Source organism: Haliotis rufescens, unplaced genomic scaffold (assembly GCF_023055435.1).
Source record: "Haliotis rufescens isolate VD_foot unplaced genomic scaffold, xgHalRufe1.0.p SCAF_36, whole genome shotgun sequence".
NCBI classification, from domain to species: Eukaryota; Metazoa; Mollusca; class Gastropoda; order Lepetellida; family Haliotidae; genus Haliotis; species Haliotis rufescens.
Window position 1 is genome coordinate 3764187 of NW_025964068.1, and position 24418 is coordinate 3788604.

Genomic DNA, 24418 nt, shown 5'->3' on the forward strand with positions numbered 1-24418 from the left:
TAACAGTGGCAAATGTGATGAGGAACCTGAGCTATGGTAATTGTAAATATTTATCAGTCCATTGTCACAAATAACACAAAACATCACGAAATGCTGCTATTTGATTGCCCTTACTTTATTTTCAGACATGTGACTTCATGAGCGTGGTCATCTGACAGTGTTTAAGATCCAGCTCTGTGCCAAAGTGTGATAGAACTCGTGTTGCGACTGTGTCTTCAACAAGGTTCAACAAAAACTGTGTTTGACTGCAAACTATCTGTTGTAAATAACTTCACTGAAATGTTACGCATCCACTTACAGATATTTTGTCATTTCTGTCCATAGTGTTAATCAAAATATGCATATTCGTGATATAAGGAGCCTGATATTTCACATTTTTTACCCTGCCTGTCAAATTGCAATGATGTTAAGATGGTCCTGATGAAGTCTACAGGCATTTGTCCTGTAAACAGTCCTAATTGATAACCCTTCAAGAGATGTTGATCAGACAACCCAAAACACTGGAAATAATGTCAGAATCCTGTAAAAAGATGGACTATGTCTATCATTTAGAAGTTCAAATTCTACATCATCTTTGACATGTTTATGGATTGTTTGTATTTGGCTTGTATTTGTCATCTGAATTTTGTGGTGTTTCTCATCCCAGCTCTAAATAATCATCCAGCTTGATAATAAAAAATGAAGTTATGTCCACCAATTTCCTCAGCAAAATATTTATCAATGATTTTTACATTTGATACAAAAAAATGTGCTGTATTGTATTGCTCTGCTTACAACTTTGTATTGCTTCTTATATTCCATTTTGATGGAGGCTGGTTTCCTTGTCACAAGTTGTAATATTGTTTTCTGTATCATATACTTTGAAAAGATGTCATCTTTTAGAAATGGAAAAGTGGTTTTGAAATACAAGTTATGATTTACTACATAAACATCTTCCCTTTCAAAAAGCTTTCTGCTTCAGCATGTTCCCATGTAGTTGAGCTCCAGCATGTCGGAGTCGCAGGGTTTATCACATCCTGTGATGGGTGTCAGTGTGGCTGTGGAATATGTCAATAATATTATGTTAACTGAATAATGTTTTGCTTTTGTAATCTGTTTGAAGCCATGCATGAGAAACCTCAATGATTTATTCATTCAAGTGAGAGAAATGAATATTTATGTATTTAAATTTTGAGAAATAATAGAAAGATTCGGGCAAACAGCTTTCTAATTGTAAGTCAATTCTGTGTGCTGTCTGAACTTGTATTTAAAAATATGCACTTAATTGTCTCAGGTGCTCCATGTCATGTCCATGTTGTCCCATTTGTGCATTGACAAGGAAAATGACGTCATTTGATGTTTTTCAGTATGAGAAAGTTCTTTTGAGATGAAGAGTGCCTGTACATGTATGTAAATAGAACAATTTGTTGCAATATATTTTTTTCTGCATAAATTATATTTTCATACGTGTTGTTCTTTTATTTTTATAAAGGAAATGTGTGCATTACAAGGACAAACAACTTTTTATTCATAGAAAAGTTTCTTGAACCAAATATGGATGACAGATTTCACCAAAGTAATATATACCCCTGACCTAATAGAGCAGAGGTATATAGTTACCCCAAGGAATTACGTCCTTCCATCCTTCCTTGGATTTTTTTGTGTGACCTATAACAAAAACATTGCATAGATTATTTTCATACTTGGTGAACACTTTCTATACCAATAGGAAGGATGTGGTGCAAACTTTTATTTCAATGTTTGCATGTTCTGAAAAAATACAGTTTTGTTTCCTTTTTTGACATAGACATTTTTTTTACTTTTAACATTTTTGCAACCCAAAACTTTAAAACTATTTCATGGATTCTTTCAAATTTAGGGAACAGTTTCCATACTAAAAGGAGAGGTGCAGTGCAAAGTTTGATTTGGAATGTGTATTTACTTAAAAATATGTTTTCATGTTTTTGAACATAGAATTGTGTGACCTATAACTTGAAAACTACTTCATATATTCTTTTCAAATTTGGTGAACACTTTCTATACCATTTGGAGAGGTGTAGTGATTTCGAATACTTTTTTAACTTCAACATTTGTGAGACATATAACTTGAAAACTACTTCATGGATACTTTTTCAATTGGGCATATGGTTTCTTTACTAATAGGAGAGGGGCAGTACAAAGTTTGATTTCGATGAGTGGATTTTCTGAGAAAATATGGCCTTTTTTCATTTTTTAAAACTTAGAAATATGTTTGAGTCAAGGTCGGAGGTATTAGTGAGCACTGCACACTTACCTTGTTCTGATCTGATTTTGAACTTGATCACCATTACTCAGGCATTCTGCATGTATTATACAATTACAATAAAAAGATTGACCTTAATCTGTGTAATGTCAGTGCCAGTGAAGTTCACAAGGGGATCTATCACTGCAACAGATGATGTGTCGAGTGTGAGTTGATGAATCACCTTAGAGATGATATTGAGTGGTGGGTGTCGTTTGTGAAACACTAAAACTAACCATACTCATATCCAAAAGTAGACCGCCTTCATGGTCAAGTGGATACAGCATTTGCCCACAGAATCGAAGGATAGTGGGTCGATTCCCAGGCTGTGACATAACTAAAGACGTTACATGATGGTACTTGTTACTCTACCTAGCACTCAGCATTTAAGGGGCTAAAACAAGTACTGATTGGCTCAGAGCCAATATACTGTGTCTGAGAAGTATATTCATGTTAAACTATAGCACTATAAAATTGGCATTAGTAGCACAAGCTCACACACACGCACGCACGCACGCACACATGCCTGCACATCACAATATAAGTGCATTAAAACTGTCTGAAGATAATCAAGTCTGGACCAGACAATCCAGTGATTGACATCATGCGCTTGGAGCTATGCAATTTGGACACGATAACATGGATCAAGTCACCTAGCTTCACATCCTGTTAGTCGCCTTTCACAACAAGTATGGATTGCTTCAGATAATTCTACCCAGATCTTCACTATGAACACATCAATCAGCCCAAAAAATGCAATGGATTTGTTTGCCAAACCATATTTTAATGGATATGGAAACTCTAACAAATAGTTCTCTTGCCAACTTTCTATAATTCATTCTGTTACATGCTGTTCTGGTATGACTGAACAGTGTTTTGCAAAGCATTATTGTGATTACTGTACAAATAATGAACGAAAATGTTATGGACCATTCGTATTATTGCGGATATTTTTATGATTTTTTGTTCAGTATATGTATGGTGAATAAAGCTCAGTCTATGCTAACTTTTCTTATGAGTCCAATATCTAGTTGCTTGGGTGATGCAAAATATTGAGTCATCAGTTAATGTTTTTCAGTAATTAAAAGACTATTTGTTTTTTAATGCTGTGCTCATCCACATGATACCGGCCTCTCAGAATGTAGTGCATGTACTTGGACATCAAGATTACAAGTGATGACCAACATGTCATGACTTTATCAGGCCATTGTGAGATTCATTTATGCAATTGCAAGAAGTTTAGATACCTTTGAGATTATAGAGAAGTTTGTTTAATTTAACAATGTTAATTGTAATATTTTATTATTCCATATTTAATTTTGTTAAGACCTCGTGAGGATTGAGGATTAGAATAGGTCAATAGCAATCAAGGCTTGGTGAACAAGTCGATTGGATTACGTGGTACAGATAGGTGACTTGGATGTGTGTCATCACACCAAGATGGAGTGAATCATTGTGCAGGAAACCAAGCACTGGTTTGTCTGCTCCAGCCTCCATTATTTATAAACCACCAGCATGTACCATTTTTTTTAAGAAAGAAAGAAAAACATATTTGTGTCCAGTAAGTTCAAGGATGATGATTATTTATGATTTAAAATAAACTTTCTAATTTTCTTCTCCAGCAAAGTATCCTCAAAACCTTAAACTTGTTTGGATGAAAATTTCGAAATTGATATTGTATTCAAATGACTTATTTCCTGTTACTCATTCCAGACTTGTTTGGTGTCATGTGAGTGACATAGCATAAATGTTTCCCTTTGCATGAAGGAGTGCTCTGTTGATGAGCTTTTCTTTCATGATTTATTGAATTTTTAATAAAATGAAAGGTCAACTTTTTTTAATAGTCCTGTAACTGTCATTTTATCAACTGATTATGAAAGTTTCAGATGTACTTCCCTTTTGATAAATGTCAAAAGCTAACAAGTTAAAATATGGGAGATGTTTCCTTATTGTAGTCATGTGAACCTTGAATTTAGACAGAACAAAATATTTATATGTTAAGGCATGAACCCTAAATATAGAGTGTCCATGGTTAAGGGGGGGTGGGGTGGGGTTGTATAAATGTAACCTGAATGTAAAGGAGCACGATTGTTTATTTTAGTATTTTCTGTCTTTTGCGAGACTATATGCAACACGGAAATACACTAAACAATGTGTGGTTTAAATTTATACGGCCGCGACACCAGCTCGACTTCAAAGGTGACACGCCCACTTTAAGCAGACGAATTTGAATGACCTCCCTTTGATAAACGGAAGTAGATGTCGCTCATCATACAATGACGTTAGATTGCAGAAAGATGGAGATAAAACAAAATAGACAACATTGACTGATAAAAGCTGATAACTATGACAGATAACATCGAGTTTGGTCCATTGGAGTCGGCAGATCTCTCGCCAACAGGTCTGCAAACGAAAGTGTTATGTGTGTAATTTCTGTGCATCGTAATTGATGCAGTTTTGCACCCGAACAAGTGCTTGTCAATTTTACATAAATTCATGAAAATTGGCATGATTCTTCCATCAGTATGTACGGTGTAGGAAAGAAATAAGTTTGTAAAAACAAATGGTTGAAAGGCCGACGTTTGTTTTTCAATGTATGTAAGTTTATTGCGTTGAAATCATGCCATACGTTATCAGGTGACCATCTATCTTTTTAAAACACACTTCCTCGAACTGAAAATAGTCGATTGTGATATCTCAGTACAAAATATTGTTTGCATCTTGAGGTTGACACCATAAAAAAACCAATGTTATTGTACTCCACACATTCCTGTCTTGTTTTCCGGATTACAGAGATGCAGACATTTAACTAAGTTCAGCTGAACAGCTATGACCACAGCAATGTGTTTTCATTTTCATGCTGTCATGAGATGTAAGTGATTGCTGTCCATTATTGCTTCCGTCCATTCTTCCTTCCAAACATCCATCTGATTTCAATGGGAATGAGTTTTTTTGTTGATTCAAGGATGACAGCTCGATTTAGCTATATTCAACATGCACCAGTGCAATGTATTTTTGAAAAATGCAACATAGTATTTGTGCCTGAGGAATCCTTACTTGTCCACTCAACAATGATCTTTTACCACACTCAATATTAAAGCTTTATTTACCATACTGCATCTCTAATTGGTGTGTTATGTGCAATTCCTGACACATGACGCATGTCATCAGAGACCTGGGATTGTACTTATTTAGACTAGTTCATGCATCTATTTTTCAACTTTGATAAACTTATGGGACCAGGATGCAACCTGGTTATATCTGGTGCAAGTAGCTTTTCATGTCAACATGCATGTTAAAGTGCAAGTTAAATCAAGTTCCTTAAATCGATTCCTCGATGACATTTAGCATGCATCATTTAGGAGATAAACATACTGTCTTTTCAATGTAGAGCTAGGTTACCTGTAGATTTAACCGCGCTAAATTGAATTTGGAACCGAAGCGACCTCTTTGGTACTAGCAAATGTATTGAGTGAAGCGGCATGGGTTGAGTCTAGTTTCTTGAGTGGGTTGTTGATGTGGATTATGGATTCACCGACAACAGTCTTTAAACAAAATATGGTGCTGTATATGCTCAGGCAGTTTGTTTACACCATAATACTTCATTCGAACATGTGACAGGCATTTACAGCATATAAACACGGCAACTTGGAAAGCTAACATAAGGTGGGCACCTCGAAAGAAAACTAAGCAAGCTTTGCAAAGCTTTTGTTCTACACAGAATGTCACCATTATGACGTCTTATTACTCATTGTGACACAAAAGATATGATGTCACCGTCGTATGTAGAAAAGCACCAAATTCCATGCTCTCTGTTGTCCCCAACCTAAAAATACATTGTCTTTGTTGATTTCTATTGTGTTTTCTGCCCGAAATGTATTGCCACACATCCTTTGAATTTTGGAGTAACCTTAACTTTGCATATTGTTAACCTATAAATGTAGGTATAATTATTTAAATAAGCCTACCGACAATGATTGAAAAAAGTATTATTCTATGAATATTAGCTTCCTCTGTGATGTGGCCGTCAAACCAGCTGTTTCAATCAGAGGGGGTTTATTGTGATTTAATAGTCTCTGATTGACCAATCAGAATCGAGTAATTTCTAATCTCATTAAAATCAGATCTTAGTTCTCGCTACCGCTAAACAAAGATCTGAGGACATCCCATTACGGGTCACGTCAGAACAACCTTTCATCCAACCAATCAGAGCGTTGCTTACCAGATCATGAAAGTGACAGTCGGAATTTTCTAATCATGCAACCTCGAAATATTTAACAGAGGGTATTCCGAATGACAGTTATAGGTTTTATAATTATATCCATACAATCTAATCTAGGCCATCTATAAGCCGTTCCAGAATGTTCTTTTGATCAGTTTTAACATTTATGTTCGAGTGCACGTCAGAATATGTTTCGAAGCATAGTCGCCAGTTTGAAACTAGTGACGCAATGCTTGAGAAAGCTGCCTTCTGATTGACTAATGTCGATTTCTTGTCTGTCATTTCATTGGTCGGTCAAAGGTCGCGAAAGGTTCTGACGTGACCCGTAATGGGATGTCCTCAGATCTTTGTTTAGCGGTAGTGAAAACTAAGATCTGATTTTAATGAGATTGAGTAATTTCCAAATTCATGGTAGAATAAAGGCTTGTCAGAGATACTAATACAGCTATTCATGTATGTAATGCAGCTTTTGTGTATATGAAATGACAAGTCTCAGTCAGTGACAAGAACAACCTCATTTGCAGAAGCTTGGTCATTTTTAACTTTGTTACTCAAATTGACAGAAGCAAAATCACCTTCGGAATCCCTATAACCAGGCACTGACAAGAGATTGGTTAAGAATATATTTCATTATTTTTCCTGAAACTTCCCAAACGTATTAGGCTTGTTAGGACTGGTGCCTAATGTTTTCACAGAAATCAAAATTATTTGACTACAGTTGTAAGCATGCAAGGATGGAGAGGGATAATGGATGACTCTTCATGTTTTCATTAAACTTGTTTTAACTCAAATAAATTGAGAGTTGTTTTGCATTCATCATGTTTAACGGCATTCAATGCAGTAGTGCATTACAAAGTATTAAGACCCTTTTTTGCTCTTCCTTTTTTTTTGCATGAAAGACAAGTCACCTTTGTATTATTATTTGAAAATGGGAAAGGTATGGTTCGACCTCAGAGAACTCGTAGATGAATACTCTGATTACATTTTGTATCTCCATTCCATTATAACAAATACCCCGGACCCAAATGCCACCATAACTTGGTTTCGAGTTGAACTCACCGAAATGATGCTAAATATAGCCGTCCAATCAAATTCCCCTGTTCTTTCCTGATTGGAACAAGTACTTGACTCGCCTGGTTGCATGTCGTCTCAGCTGCGGCAGGTTACTCTCGGTAGCATGTGGACTTCAGTTCAAGCTAAAAGAGCAGTTATAGTAGTGTTCTGATTCGATTATGGAGTCTATAAATATTCATTTACTATGTAATTTTGCAAGTAAATCTATGCCTAACTCTCATTGAGAAAAATTGTTTTGATTGGTTGCTGATTTCCAGCTCTTGAGTGAGAGAGTCTCTGTGCTAAGTGATATGAGAGATTTCCAGGGCAGAACTCAAAATTCATGAAAGATATTTTAACCAGACTTGGCACATAGATGGGTCTAGTGGTGACTTTGACTGAAAATGGCAGCAGTGCTCCTTTCCGGATCAGATCTTGAAAACTGTAAAATGTTTCTTCACCAAACTTGGCAATAGATAGGTCTAGTGGTAAACTGGTGCCTTTTGATAGTTTGAAATTTCTGAAAAAATTATTTTTTGAGTTTCCATAGCAACTACTGAGCCTGAAAGCTGGCAGCTCCTGACGTCCTGCACGTATGGTTGTAGATGAGCTGGCAGCTCCTGACGTTCTGCACGTATGGTTGTAGATGAGCTGGCAGCTCCTAACATTCTGCACATATGGTTGTAGATGAGCTGGCAGCTCCTGACGTTCTGCACGTATGGTTGTAGATGAGCTGGCTGCTCCTGACATTCTGCATGCATGGTTGTAGATGAGCTGGCAGCTCCTGACGTTCTGCACGTATGGTTGTAGATGAGCTGGCAGCTCCTGACGTTCTGCACGTATGGTTGTAGATGAGCTGGCAGCTCCTGACGTTCTGCACGTATGGTTGTAGATGAGCTGGCAGCTCCTGACATTCTGCACGTAAAGTTGTAGATGAGCTGGCAGCTCCTGACGTTCTGTATGTTTTGTTGTAGATGAGCTGGCCACCTTGAAGCAGCGACTGGCAGACCTGGAGGAGAGGGAACAGACGCTGGCCCGCGAGAAGCTTGAGGCAGAGAGTGAGTTTGGAATAAAGAGAGCAAAGTTCAAAGAGCTTTTCTTGCAGAAAGAAGGTCAGTCCATGCTCTTGTGGATAGTGCTCTTGTAGGTAGTGCTGACAGTTCATGCTCTTATGGATAGTACTCTTGTAGGTAGTGCTGACAGTTCATACTCTTATGGATAGTGGTCTTGTAGGTAGTGCTGACAGTTCATGCTCTTATGGATAGTGCTCTTGTAGGTAGTGCTGACAGTTCATGCTCTTATGGATAGTGCTCTTGTAGGTAGTGCTGACAGTTCATGGTCTTATGGATAGTACTCTTGTAGGTAGTGCTGACAGTTCATGCTCTTATGGATAGTGCTCTTGTAGGTAGTGCTTGCCATGCTTATCATTTCCTAATGTTAAAAGTGAAAATATCAAGATACTACAGAAAGCCTGTTAACATGGTTAATTTGGATGACTGTTTACCTGTTTAGTTTGTAGATGTGTATATTCAACCAGTACAATGTGTCCACTGTGTTTTAAGGGGTAAGACTGCCAGAGGCCAGGGTCATTGACCACTGAAACCCCAAATGATCGTCAATTGACAATATGAGTCCCCTTATACAGGTTATATTTCTGAAACCTGGCCAGCTAACAATAAAATGTTGCTCTGGGGTCAAAGGTTATAAATAAAAAGTGAAAGAAATGATGTAAGTAAGTTTGTAGACATGTTATCCGGACCCATGAAGATTCCGGGATAGAATAGGTCTTCAGCAACCCATGCTTGTCGTAAAAGGCGACTAATGGGATCGGGTGGTCAGGTTCGCTGACTTGGTTGATGCATGTCATTGATCCCTATTGCGTGGATTGATGCTCATGATATTAATCACTGGATTATCTGGTCCAGACTCAAATTTTTACAGACCGCCGTCATATAGCTGGAATATTGCTGAGTGCGGCGTTAAACAACCAACCAACATGTTATCCGGGTTCCTACATGCATGAATTTGGAAGTCTGGCCTTGAAATGGCCTTGAATTTAAGGTCGTTATTTTGAATCTGCCTTGAACTGTTGAAAGGACCTTAAAATTTGTGAAATGCACATTTGGTAACTATTGTCAATTCTGCTGTGTTAAAAAACGCAAAAATCCTCCAACAATTTGTGATGATATCATGTATCAATTAGTATTTCCAAGAGGAAACACAGAGAAAAACTATCCTATGAAGCAGAGTCAGATATGTTGTTCCATGACAGTTGCCTCAAGAAAAAAACAAAGTTGTAGTTGTGCCTCACAGATATGATTAGACAGTGAATAAAAGTATTAATATTTAGTGATGTATGACATGATCATGATGATGAAGTACATCACATGTGTTCTGTGATAAGTTTCATAATACACTAGGATGTGAAATATTTCAATATTTGCTAAACAATTGGTCAATGAATATTGAAATATACCACTTACTAAACAAATTTGATTAGACAATGAATGACAGTATTCATTAAGTCATGTGTGACATAATGTGAATGTCTTAAAATAGTTCTGTGCTATGTTTCAACATAAGCTAGGAAGTTAAATATTTCAATATTTAATAAAATGTTTTTGTGACCTTTTTGTTATTTTCATGATTTATTGATTATCATACTGCTAAAAAATGCTAGGTAATTATTGAACATGGAGATTGTATGAACATTGTCCAAACTGCACAAAATTGCTTAAAATGCAATCGAATGTTTAAAAATTTCTTGGGGGGCATGCCCTGCTTACATCCCTGATCAATGGCTGGTGCTTGATTAAGTCATAATTTTGAAACTTGACTTGACTATATTTATAAATAAGGGTGTGGGGTATTATCGATGTGTTGGTAAATTGAGGTTCATATTTTCCACAAAACGTTTCACAATATCATTTTTTCATGCTCGATATAGCAGGTGATTTCAAATAGCAATTTTTATGTTGTGTTTTATGTTATATACTTGTCGAACATGGCAGTATTTTCAGTACATATTTCTGAAGAACAACAATTTTTCTTCAAACCAGAATTTTTCACTAAAAGTCTGTAAACCAAACTAATAAACAAATCGGGCCTTGGCAGCTTGGAATGTAGTCTCACTTTCATTTGTGTGGGTTTCTCACCGACTGTTCCAGATGAGCTGAAGAAGGAGAAGGAGACGCGGGCGGAGTGGCAGGACAAGATCAGCCAGTTGGAGGAAGAGCTCGGGCGAGTCAGGGCGGAGCTAGAGGGGGTCAAGACAGCAGCTGCGGTCACTGAGACGTCCCGCTGTGAGGAGCTCACTGAGATCCGGCGCCTACACCAGCAGGAAGTCGACAGTCTCCAGCATATTATGAGTGGTTAGAATTGAGCTCAGAACATTTCTAAAACTGAAATTGGTGTAATTGTTTGTTTGGTGTACTTGATGAAAGGCCATATGACCTTGTGTGCTGACCATCTCTACTGAATTCCTGACCATCTCCATTGAAGTCCCAGGATTATAGAGATGTAATGTGTATGGATGACCTGGTAATCCAGGGTTCATACAGGCTTTGGCCTTGAAGCTCAAGATCCCACTTGAAAAACCTTGAAAATCACCAAAATAGCTTGAAAAGCCTTGAATTTGTTTAAAATGACATTATACTTGTTAATCAAAGTATTAAAGCACACAAAAATATGTACCAAGAAGTTTAAAATGAGATTTGTCAGAGTGATAGATTTGTGGGCCAAAGACCCTGAAGAATTCATGACAGACTGAATTTATTTTTTTGGGGGGTGAAAAATATATCTTATTGGAAAATGTGAGATGGTCATACTGTAAGTCGTAGCAGGATCATGAGGGGTACGTGGGGTTTTATGTGACCTGCGTTAGGTTTTATACCATGAGTCGGAGGCGAGTGGTATAAAACCTGATAAGGGACTCATAAAACCCCACGTGATAGTAAAACCCCAATTGATAGTAAACAGCAGTTCGAATGAGCTGAGGTTAACTTGTGCTATGTCACATGACTTCCATTGACTCAGAAAAAGCGTCCGGCTTTATTCTGTCTCTCAGAAATCCACGTGCAGCCTGTATTGCCCGTGGCAGGGTTTAAGAGTTTTATTCCCCCACTGAGACATTTAATACTCTCCAAGGTGGGTTACACAGTATTTTGCCAAATTTTTTACTTATCCTGTATTACTCCTTAATGCATTGACTGTTTACCTTACGACAACAAAAAGACAGTGCGTAGCGATGGTTTTGGGTGAAGAAATAAAGTTGTTTCAAAGTCACACCCTGCCTTTTGTATGGACCATCGTCGCTATCAATGTGACCTTGATGACAAGTCACCTTCCCCACATCACTGCCTGTCGCACTACAGCAAGGACGGAATTTAGACTACAAGTTTCGGCTACAATTCTAAAATTTATCTATGATGGATGATGTATTCCTTTCATATTATTTTCACTAAGTTTTGTAGTTTTAAGTGGATTATTTAGGCGTAAAAAGATTTTGTCTTTCTTCCCGCCTCATAGATCATGTGGTCAGGCATGGAGACTTATATAGATCGGAGGGTCAGTTTTGGTGACATATAGATCCTATGGTCAAGCTCAATGATTTCAATAGATCCTGTGGTCAGGCTCATTGACATACCGTATATGACCGCGTATAAGCTGAATTTTGAGGACCAGAAAAAAGATTCTGTAGAAAGGGTTCGGCTTATCCACGGGATACACTTTCATGGTAGTATTTTTCAGATCGTGATCCGTCAGAAACATCGCCTGAATGACGGTCCGATAGATTACAACTTCCCGAAAGTTTGCAAGTTGCCACGACTAGAGCCATTATTGTTATAAATTATCAATAAAGTTATTATTATACACCCATGTTGTCATTATTAAAAAATGTTATGCATGTTACTACTTCCGATAATAAGTTTTTCAATTGAATGTTCGAAGTTTATCGTTCTTCATAAACTCCACAATCTTTACATGTAACAATATATTTAATCCACAGCTATAATATATAATCCACAGATGAAATCGCCAATAGCTATTACGTACATTTTGCAAAGTTCATAACTTGATAGTGAACAAGTGTCTAGCTTTATTGAAAGAGGCAAATAAACAACTGTAACGGCGAGTTATTCCGTTTGCCATTTGCAAAAACATGTGATCAGCTGTTTCCTGTGACGTCACAAATGGTGACCACTGTGATTGCTTCCTGTTGTTTAAAAAGCAACACGGTACACAAGGAAATGAGCACTGATAATAACGGGCCGATTGTTATTGTTATGTTGTTTACACAAACACTTTCAAGCTGTGGGTGCTTAGCGATCGTGTTGGGAGTAGGGGCTTAATTCCTTTGTTTTCGAGAGATTAGTTTTAATAAACTGGAGAAGCCTGTGAGTAAGTGATGGTCATTATCCCCCGCCGCGCGAAAGCGCGAAGCGGGGGATATAGTATTCACGACCGTCCGTCCGTCCGTCCGTCCGTCCGTCCGTACGTCCCACCTGTTTGTTGCCGCGATATCTCAAGAACTAAACACTGGATTGTCTTCATATTTGGAACTATGGTGTATATACAGACTCCGCAGACACCAGTCGGTTTTGGTGACCTTGACCCCATTTTCAAGGTCACAGCAGGCATATCTGCTTTTGGAGTTGGAAAACGGTGTTGCCGCGATATCTCAAGAACTAAACACTGGATTGTCTTCATATTTGGAACTATGGTGTATATACAGACTCCGCAGACACCAGTTGGTTTTGGTGACCTTGATCCCATTTTCAAGGTCACAGCAGACAAATCTGCTTTTAGAGTTGGAAAACGGTGTTGCCGCGATATCTCAAGAACTATACACTGGATTGTCTTCATATTTGGAACTATGGTGTATATACAGACTCCGCAGACACCAGTCAGTTTTGGTGACCTTGATCCCATTTTCAAGGTCACAGCAGACAAATCTGCTTTTAGAGTTGGAAAACGGTGTTGCCGCGATATCTCAAGAACTAAACACTGGATTGTCTTCATATTTGGAACTATGGTGTATATACAGACTCCGCAGACACCAGTCGGTTTTGGTGACCTTGATCCCATTTTAAAGGTCACAGCAGGCAAATCTGCTTTTGGAGTTGGAAAACGGTGTTGCCGCGATATCTCAAGAACTAAACACTGGATTGTCTTCATATTTGGAACTATGGTGTATATACAGACACCGCAGACACCAGTCGGTTTTGGTGACCTTGACCCCATTGTCAAGGTCACAGCAGGCAAATCTGCTTTTGGAGTTAGAAAACGGTGTTCCCGCGATATCTCAAGAACTAATCGCTGGATTGTCTTCATATTTGGAACTATAGTGTATATACAGACACCGCATACACCTGTCAGATTTGGTGACCTTGACCCCATTTTCAAGGTCACAGCAGGCAAATCTGTTTTTGGAGTTGGAAAAACCGGTGTTGCCACAATATCTCAAGAACTAATCGCTGGATTGTCTTCATATTTGGTACTATGGTGTACAGGCGGGGGATATTTCGTCACTCTGTGACAAATACTTGTTTAATTTGTTCATAGTTTATTTAATATAATTGGATTAACATACAATAGTGGCGGCAATTTTTGAAGTTGAATTGAAGCAAATTGGTGAGATACTGCATAGGTGTATAAAAGTTGGAATATTTTTATTGCGTGGCATTCTCATCATGAGTTGAAAATGCCACGCTTACGATGCTGCATTCAAACTGCGAGTTGTCGCTGTTGCTGGTACATTTTCTCACGGGTTCATAATTCTATATACACCGATTCACAAAATGGCACTTCGCTGTTGATGGCAACAAAAAACGATCAAAATGAGATTAAAAAAAGACAAGAGAAACAGCTTCCCACATTATGAAAGTGGATGACTGGTTTGTTAAATCTTCATTAGAAATAATAATGACTTTTTCAATATAATTACAACGTTTTCCATCTTATATTATTGAATATCTGCGAGTACTTGCACATGTCTTGCAGTCCGACTTCGCAGTGTTTTTTCCCTTTCACTTCCTGGTTCGGCTTATCTTCGGGTCATATCATTTTCTTTCGTATTTCAATGGTCAAGTTAACACCTCAGCTTATCTACGGGGTCGGCTTATCTGCGGTCATATACGGTAGAGATCAGGTGGTCAGGCTTGCTGACTTACTTAGATCGGTTGGTCAGGTTTGGTGACTTATATAGATCCTGTGGTCAGGCTCAATGATTTCAATAGATCCTGTGGTCAGGCTTGCTGACTTACTTAGATCAGGTGGTCAGGCTTGCTGACTTACTTAGATCAGGTGGTCAGGCTTGCTGACTTACTTAGATCAGGTGGTCAGGCTTGCTGACTTACTTAGATCAGGTGGTCAGGCTTGCTGACTTACTTAGATCAGGTGGTCAGGCTTGCTGACTTACTTAGATCAGGTGGTCAGCCTTGCTGACTTACTTAGATCAGGTGGTCAGACTTGCTGACTTACTTAGATCAGGTGGTCAGGCGTGGTCACTTAATTTACAGCCTAAGCATTAGATATTGCTCTTAATTTTAAACACTGACAGCATTTATTCATTTTCAGGTCTCTCTGATATATATATATATATGTATATATATATATATATAAAAAAAGACACTGGTGCTTGTCAAAACCCCTTTTGTCCAGTGTGAATAAAGGAATTTTGACAAGCATGAGTATCTGGACTCTGTTTTTTTGTATATTTAATACTTATACACCTGATGAAATACTTTGTTTAAATATGATCACATAACTTCATATATTTTGTTGGTTTTTTAGAAGCAGCAGATGAGGCTTCCAACTCCACAGCAGCTCAGTACGAATGCGAGAGAACCAAACTGTCCAATCTCACCGTTAAGTACGAGGAAGAAATTCAATCATTGCGAAGCAAACTCAGTCAGGAAAGGTCAGTTAAAGAAGCATGCTATGGAATACTGTTCATGCTATACTGTTCGATGCCAGCCTTCCAGTGTCTATGGTCGTGTGTTGTGCTGCATCCAATGTAGATGACAGGCATCTAATCACAGCTATATATACCCTATGGACGTAGAATAGATTTCAAGCACCTCATGTGTGTTGTCCCCTGTGGACAAATAGGTTCAGAGTAGGTACCCAGTATTAAAAGGAGACCGGTTGGTGATCAGATGATTGTATGGCATCATGGCCCTCACAGTGGAGCACTGCCCATACTTACAACTACTAGTTTGCTTGGATGATACTCAGTTGTTTACATACTACTTGAATATCGGTGTCTGCCACATTAAAAAGCATTCAGCCATGCTTGTTGTGTCAGGTGTGTCAAGTGTGTATTTGTGGGTACAGGGACGACTGATATTGAGGTTTGGATGGGTGGCCACCATGAATGACATTGAATGCATACACTCAACATATAGTTTGGGGAAACCTTGTAAAGGTTAGTAGTTTTCTTCCAAAATGTTGTCATGATTCTCACTACTAATTGAAAATGAATAGTACACCTTTTATATTTGGCAGGTTCTTGCTTGTGGAAATGCCTCATGCAGTGTTAGAAGTCAAATTGTGACATGCTTAGACGGAGTTAGTTTACTACAAATGTGTGTTACATGGACCTGGGGCCACAGTCAAATTATCTAATATCAAATGTTCAAAGTTTGTTTCATTTGTGTTGTCATAATGTGACTACCAAGGATGTTGTATTTGTCTATTGTGTATCTGCATTGTAGGCAACCATTCACTCACTCATTACCAAGGAGGCCTCAAAGTTATACATGGCCTATAAAGATGATGTTTTGTTTCAGGGAAGGTTTTCTCGCCAATGTTGCCAAGTCTTTGAAGCGAGTAGGAGGGATTGGCCCCAACCTGACTCCTGAACAGGAGAACTTAGAGGACAGCATGAGGAAGGTGGGTGTACGTGAAGGACTGTGTGACCTCGTAATAGGGACTTATGTAGGATCATTGGTGGGTGTACGTGAAGGAGTGTGTGACCTCGTCATAGGGACTTATGTACAATCATTGGTGGGTGTACGTGAAGGACTGTGTGACCTCGTAATAGGGACTTATGTAGGATCATTGGTGGGTGTATTTGAAGGACTGTGTGACCTCGTCATAGGGACTTATGTACGATCATTGGTGGATGTATGTGAAGGACTGTGTGACCTCGTCCTAGGGACTTATGTACGATCATTGGTAGGTGTATTTGAAGGACTGTGTGACCTCGTAATAGGGACTTATGTACGATCATTGGTAGGTGTATGTAAAGGACTGTGTGACCTCGTAATAGGGACTTATGTAGGATCATTGGTAGGTGTATTTGAAGGACTGTGTGACCTCGTAATAGGGACTTATGTACGATCATTGGTAGGTGTATGTAAAGGACTGTGTGACCTCGTCATAGGGACTTATGTAGGATCATTGGTAGATGTATGTGAAGGACTGTGTGACCTCGTCCTAGGGACTTATGTACGATCATTGGTAGGTGTATGTAAAGGACTGTGTGACCTCGTCATAGGGACTTATGTAGGATCATTGGTAGATGTATGTGAAGGACTGTGTGACCTCGTCCTAGGGACTTATGTACGATCATTGGTAGGTGTATGTAAAGGACTGTGTGACCTCGTCCTAGGGACTTATGTACGATCATTGGTAGGTGTATGTAAAGGACTGTGTGACCTCGTCCTAGGGACTTATGTACGATCATTGGTAGGTGTATGTAAAGGACTGTGTGACCTCGTCCTAGGGACTTATGTACGATCATTGGTAGGTGTATGTAAAGGACTGTGTGACCTCGTCCTAGGGACTTATGTACGATCATTGGTAGGTGTATGTAAAGGACTGTGTGACCTCGTCCTAGGGACTTATGTACGATCATTGGTAGGTGTATGTAAAGGACTGTGTGACCTCGTCCTAGGGACTTATGTACGATCATTGGTAGGTGTATTTGAAGGACTGTGTGACCTCGTCATAGGGACTTATGTACGATCATTGGTAGGTGTACGTGAAGGACTGTGTGACCTCGTCCTAGGGACTTACGTAGGATCATTGGTAGGTGTATGTGAGACAAAGGATCTCCATGTCCTAATCATAAGGGCTAAAGCAGTGTAAGATGTGACTCAATCATTGTTCCTTCAGGCCCAGGAAGACGCGGAGATGCTCAAGTCCGTGGTGATGCCACTTGAGGAGGAGATTTCTATGCTGAAGGAAAAACTGAAGCTCGCAGAACAGAAGGTATGTTAGATAACAGGCATGAGAATATGAGGGAGAGTCTAGGGACGCCAACAAGTCTTCCTTCAGGCTTTAACATGGGCAAGGTCATGAATTATAAAGAAGTGACAGTTCTCAAATTGTGTTACGCCCTGTCCAATACACATATTTGTTGATGAAAGATCCTCAGTGTACACAGAGATGTATATTATGCAAGATATTTGTGAATTGTATATACAGAACCAGAGTTCATGCAGTTTGTCAAGTTATAGCTATAAATGTGTCAGCTGTGATGTTTGTTAACTGTACCACATAGCATGAGGGGAAACTGTTGGAGGAGACAGACGATTGTTTTGAATTTGTCTTGTTTTCATGGACATGCATGTGTACTGAATCTTCTGATTGCTATACAGATATCTGTGAATGAGTGTCTGTTGGGTGATGAGGCGAAGAAATCTCCATCTCTACCAGATCTGGATGATTTAAAGGACCCTGATGAAAAGGTATACACATAAGATATCTATTGAAACTTGTTCATCTGAATGTTCTGTGTTCGTGTACAACTTGTCGACATGTGTTTTTATGAAAGCTTTTCAACATGACAGCATACCATATCTTTATGCTCTTGTACAATGTTGTAAACAGCAGAGTTTAGTGCAAATGTGTCAGTGTCTGGTTGATGTAGTTTAAGGTGAGATCAGTGCTGCCTCCTTCAGCCAGTGGTGTACATGATGCAGGTTGCTAGGAAATGTCTGAAATGGGGCTTTGTTCTTACTTCCATGCAGACTGCCTCCATGGTCTAGTGGTAGAGCGTCTGCCTAGAAAGCAGAAGGTCGGGGTTTGATTCCCCAGGCTCGGCATTCCAAAGATGTTAAAATATGGTACTTGATGTTACCCAGCCTGGCACTCAGCAATAAGGGGCTAAAACAAAACTGGATGGCATGGAATAAGTATACAGTCAGGTCTTGTTAATCCAACAATTGACTTTATCCGACACTAATGATGGGAACCGAATAAATCAGTGCTATTTAGACCCGTTAATCCGACAGTCTCGCACTCTGACTCCGACACACCTAATTTGCAACAAATTACCGAAATCACTTATTAATCGGTCTCCCGTTAATCCGACACAGTAATCTGCGTACTCTGTGGTCATCTGCCCGCGAGTACACAGCCCCGTGTTTTGATGCGAGACAAGTCGGCTGGTAGCTACATATTACAACAAACAACAATTAATGCTTTAAATAAACAAAACAGGATTAATCACATGCTTAGATTACCTCAATATCATTAAAATCAGATACAAGTTCTCGCTACCGCTGAGCCCATCCCATTACAGGTCACTTTAGAACGGCCTTTCGCAAACTTTGACCAACCAATGAAATGCCTAACAGGAAGTCGACATTAGCCATTAAGAAACAGCTTTCTTGAGATTTGCGGCACTAGTTTTAAACTGGCAACTTCCATTCCAGGCAATGCTTTTTAAAATATTTTGAATCAGTCATACAGCCCGAACTGTGACTTGACTGTACTATGTCTGAGTGGGTTATTTATGTTAAGCTGCGGCATGATATCTCAGTAGGCTAGCACTATAAAAACATTGGCATTAGTACAAGCAGACACACAGACAGACAGACAGACACACATATTTCACCTTGACTTGCTTGATGTGCAGCATTGCAGCTAAATAACTGGAACTTTTAAATAATCCCAAGTAGGCTATATAAACCAGGGGGTAAAATTGTGATCAACGTCCCTAGGCTGACAGGATACAATAACACACTATCAACGGGTCACTGAGCCAGACTCACTACATCCAAGACAGTTGCACATGTAAAACCCTCCATTGATGGGTTATTATATTTTGTGGGTGGAAAATTGCACTTGGCGGGTATGTTGTAGATTGCCAAGCTGATGAAGTACTTGAAGGGAGAGAAGGCTGCAAGGACGGACCTGGAGATGTATGTGGCAGTCCTCACCACGCAGAAGAATGTCCTGTGTGAGGACATGGACCGGGTCCAGAAGGAGATGAATGAGGGTGAGGCCTGGGACTTGGTATTGGCACATAAATCGTATTGGAATAAATCGAAATACAGAGAGCTGTAGTGCGATACATATTGCAATACGTATTGGGGGCCGAGGATGTTCAAATGGAATTTTTCATTCAATAACCCAGACTTCAGATTGCGAAATGGGTAGTATGAACAACCGAAACTACCCATTGATTATGTCAATATGGAATGTTAATGTAAACATTGGGAAGTCTGTGCTGTTTAGATAGGAACCCAGTCCATCCAAATGCCTCCGGATAGTAGATCAATTTTATGTACTTATATATTAATTCTTCTGTGATTTTGGAAAATATTAAAACAGTTGTATTGTGATACATGTTTTGCTGACGGCCATATTGCATTATACCAGTATACCAGTTATATTGCACACACCTATATGGAATGTCCTCGTACATTGCAAGTTATGTTAAGCATACATTCTGCTGAGATTCTAAGAATCAATGGGACTGAGAACCTCTAACATGTCTAATCAGTGCTAGATGAGATTACATGTGAGGAGGAACATCCTAGGTGTTTCAGATCTGATGTAATGTGCAGTAGGTATTTTTGTGGATTGTTGTCTCTCTCTTTCTGCAGTATGTTCGCTGCTGGAGGACGAGAAACAAAACCATGAGGCACTGAAACAGACATGGCAGATGGCCAATGACCAGTTCTTGGAGTCACAGCGACTCATGATGATGGACATGCGACGCATGGAGACTGTCCTCACCTCTGAGCAGCAGAGGCAGATAGCAGGTGCTTGTTGTAGACCTTATCTAAAAGCTTCAAATAATGGTGAAATATTCTCATTCCAGTCTGTTTCAGATCTACAGGTATTGTGAGCTGGATGTTAATTCACAGCCAATGTGATGTTCATGATTGTATGTACTGTATAGTTGATGCCCTCTGTATCCAGAATTTATGAGGCCATCTCATGTCAGACCTGCTTTTGTAAATGTTATTGTTTTAGAAAGAGAGGTTCTTTGTAATGAATATTAACAATATTTTCAGAGCTCCAACAGAAAGATTTGGAGCGGGAGGCACAAGAGAAGAAAGTGAAAGATTTGGAGGAAGCCAGGGAAAAGCAGGAGAAGGAGCTGGCTGAGAGAAGGAAACACAGTGTATCAAGGATGGGTGAGTAGTCTTCGGGGTGAGTTGGTAGGTAGACTCATGAGAAGGTGGATATGGAAGGTGGAGTTCTGTAGAGTTGTGAGAAGGTGGATGAGTAGATTTGGGGTGTAGAGTCATGATGTAGAGTCATATGAGAAGGTGGATGAGTAGAGTTGGGGTGTAGAGTCATATGAGAAGGTGGATGAGTAGAGATGGGGTGTAGAGTCATAAGAGTGAGTGAGTGAGTTTGGTTTTACGCCGCTTTTAGCAATATTCCAGCAATATCACGGTGAGGGACACCAGAAATGGGCTTCACACATTGTACTCATGTCGGGAATCGAACCCGGGTCTTCTGCGTGACGAGCTAATGCTTAAACCACTAGGCTACCCGACCGCACCTTAGAGTCATAAGAAGGTGGATGAGTAGAGTTGGTGTGTGTGGTCAAGATGTAAAGTCATGAGAAGGTGGATGAGTGGAGTTGGTGTGTGTGGTCATGATGTAGAGTCATGAGAAGGTGGATGAGTGGAGTTTGGGTGTGGAGTCATGAGAAGGTGGATGAGTAGAGTTGGGGTTTAGAGTCATGAGAAGGTGGATGAGTGGAGTTGGGGTGTAGACTCATGAGAAGGTGGATGAGTGGAGTTGGGGTGTAGAATCATGAGAAGGTGGATGAGTGGAGTTGGGGTGTAGACTCATGAGAAGGTGGATGAGTGGAGTTGGGGTGTAGAGTCATGAGAAAGTGGATGAGTAGAGTTTGGGTGTAGAGTCATGAGACGGTGGATGAGTAGAGTTGTGTAGAGTCATGAGAAAGTGGATGAGTAGAGTTGGGGTGTATAGTCATGAGAAGGTGGATGAGTGGAGTTGGGGTGTGGAGTCATGAGAAGGTGGATGAGTGGAGTCATGTAGACTCATGAGAAGGTGGATGAGTAGAGTTGGGGTGTAGAGTCATGAGAAGGTGGATGAGTAGAGTTGGGGTGTGGAGTCATGAGAAGGTGGATGAGTGGAGTTGGGGTGTGGAGTCGTGAGAAAGTGGATGAGTGGAGTTGGTGTGTGTGGCCATGATGTAAAGTCATGAGAAGGTGGATGAGTAGAGTTGGGGTGTAGAGTCATGAGAAGGTGGAGTTGGGGTGTAGAGTCAAGAGAAGGTGGATGAGTGGAGTTGGGGTGTAGAGTCAAGAGAAGGTGGATGAGTAGAGTTGAGGTGTAGAGTCATGAGAAGGTGGATGAGTAGAGTTGGGGTGTGGAGTCATGAGAAGGTGGACGAGTGGAGTCATGATGTAGACTCATGAGAAGGTTGATGAGTAGAGTTGGGGTGTGGAGTCATGAGAAGGTGGATGAGTAGAGTTGGGGTGTAGAGTCATGAGAAGGTGGATGAGTAGAGTTGGGGTGTGGAGTCATGAGAAGGTGGATGAGTGGAGTTGGGGTGTGGAGTCATGAGAAGGTGGATGAGTGGAGTCATGTAGACTCATGAGAAGGTGGATGAGTAGAGTTGGGGTGTAGACTCATGAGAAGGTGGATGAGTAGAGTTGGGGTGTAGAGTCATGAGAAGGTGGATGAGTAGAGTTGGGGTGTGGAGTCATGAGAAGGTGGATGAGTAGAGTTGAGGTGTGGAGTCGTGAGAAGGTGGACGAGTGGAGTCATGATGTAGACTCATGAGAAGGTGGATGAGTAGAGTTGGGGTGTAGAGTCATGAGAAGGTTGATGAGTAGAGTTGGGGTGTGGAGTCATGAGAAGGTGAATGAGTGGTGTTGGGGTGTAGAGTCATGAGAAGGTGGATGAGTAGAGTTGGGGTGTGGAGTCTTAAGAAGGTGGATGAGTAGAGTTGGGGTGTGGAGTCATGAGAAGGTGGATGAGTGGAGTTGGGGTGTGGAGTCATAAGAAGGTGGATGAGTAGAGTTGGGGTGTGGAGTCATGAGAAGGTGGATGAGTGGAGTTGGGGTGTAGAGTCATGAGAAGGTGGATGAGTAGAGTTGGTGTGTAGGGTCGTAGAACCACAAATACTTCTGGATTCCATAGCTGCAACCTTCCAATACTCATCCCGTTTCAGAGCTCTTAACTAGTCCATCATGTTTCCAAGCAAATATAATGCAGTACATATCATAAATTACTACTCCATCAACGCATGTCAATTAAGTACAATAAGAGCAATATTTTAAGACTAACTTGGTGACATTTGCACCTGAGAGAATGCACAGGACGGCCATCACCTCAGGTTATAGGCCATTTCATATATGCATGCAAGTTTATCATCATTTCACTGTTAAAGTACATTTTAAGGGTAATCACAATATCAGTTAAGACAGGCTAGATTAGGTCAATTCGCGTTATTTTGATATATGCTCTTTTTATAGTCCTATGACTCGTATTACATTAGGCCAGATAAGCAGTTTTCTAGCATTTCCGACAGTACTTCAGTGGTGTGAGTGTGTGTTAGTCTTTTAGGACTAACAGGATCCATATTAATGAGGTTCGACTGTATTTATAGCATAAAACATGTACATAGTGAATCAAAGACGTTTTCATTATAGATGGCAGTGTAACAAGTATACATGGCTTGTGTTGATGACGACATGCTACTATGGACACCTCTTTGTTCTTTGTCTATGCTCATTACAGCATGTCTGCTTCAGAACAAGCTGCTGCCTCTGCTGCTTTAAGTGAGGATGAAACCAAAGAGGTATGGTCACTTTGAGCCTGATACCTGTAAATCTGTTTGCTCTCTTCATGATGGGTAATTCTTTTAGTGAATATGCCAAATTTGTGATCTTCCCCAAAAGTAATTCTGTAACATTCCATGATAAAGAGTTTTGTAGCAGTACTCCGTCTTTACAACCCGACTCAGTCATTCTTTGAACTGTTTGATCCAGAATAACAGAAGGCTGTGTTCACTATAAGTTTCATTGATTTTATTCTGCAGCTTTTGATTCAAGCTTTTATCGACTGTTTAGTAACCCAGTTGTGAAAGTGTCTATCAGTAGTTCTCTCACCGATGGCCATAGTGTTACCCATAAGTGTGCAATTCATGAAGCTGCTTTCTGTGTACTGTAATATATATTGCTGGAATAGTTAAAAACTCCCTCTGTCACTGTTACAGAAACTAAAGAGACGTCCCAATGTATTGGACAAGTCTCAAAGCCGGTCAAATGCATCACTAATTTCCAACACATCAGAAGAACTCATTCCATTTGATGTGTCAGCAGACGATGAAATCCGCAAATCACTTTCTAGTCCGGACATCAACTTTGATGACAAGTTCCTTGACAGCGGTGTCCATGACAGCCTCAGTGAGGTGGACGGCATGACCATCAGAATTAGTCCTGATAAAGTCTTGAATCTCCCTTCGCTTACAGAGGCTCAGATGAAATCAATTACTGGTAAAGGAATGCTTTGTTTTCAAGGGATCTGCCCACAGTTACTTTAATGTTGCCATAACAGGTGGTTTATTATATTCCGTTTCCAGTCAGTATGAACATGTGGTTGCAGTGTGGTTTCATCGTTTGGCATTGCGTGTCATTGTACCTTGTCGGTGT

General features: G+C 39.9%; 2 protein-coding genes across 5 annotated transcripts in view; both read left to right on the forward strand.

Moving 5' to 3' along the window:
* Window positions 1-2359, forward strand: part of LOC124147758 (RPA-interacting protein A-like) — a 28085-nt gene extending 25726 nt beyond the window's left edge. For all 3 annotated transcript variants that reach the window (XM_046518511.2, XM_048381164.1, XM_046518512.2), the window contains exon 8: window positions 126-2359. In XM_046518511.2, the coding sequence (XP_046374467.1) occupies window positions 126-155 (30 nt within the window). In that variant the 3' untranslated portion in view covers window positions 156-2359. The remainder of the gene's footprint in view (window positions 1-125) is intronic.
* A 2145-nt stretch (window positions 2360-4504) lies between these two features.
* LOC124147759 (rab GTPase-binding effector protein 1-like) overlaps window positions 4505-24418 on the forward strand; it is a 42358-nt gene continuing 22444 nt past the window's right edge. Inside the window, exons 1-12 of one of the 2 annotated variants that reach the window (XM_046518513.2) lie at window positions 4505-4661; window positions 8510-8647; window positions 10703-10906; window positions 15330-15456; window positions 16328-16430; window positions 17658-17753; window positions 18143-18232; window positions 19632-19767; window positions 20378-20536; window positions 20792-20914; window positions 23519-23565; window positions 23983-24262. In XM_046518513.2, the coding sequence (XP_046374469.1) occupies window positions 4607-4661; window positions 8510-8647; window positions 10703-10906; window positions 15330-15456; window positions 16328-16430; window positions 17658-17753; window positions 18143-18232; window positions 19632-19767; window positions 20378-20536; window positions 20792-20914; window positions 23519-23565; window positions 23983-24262 (1558 nt within the window). In that variant the 5' untranslated portion in view covers window positions 4505-4606. The remainder of the gene's footprint in view (window positions 4662-8509; window positions 8648-10702; window positions 10907-15329; window positions 15457-16327; window positions 16431-17657; window positions 17754-18142; window positions 18233-19631; window positions 19768-20377; window positions 20537-20791; window positions 20915-23518; window positions 23566-23982; window positions 24263-24418) is intronic. The other variant, XM_046518514.2, reaches the window with a different exon arrangement.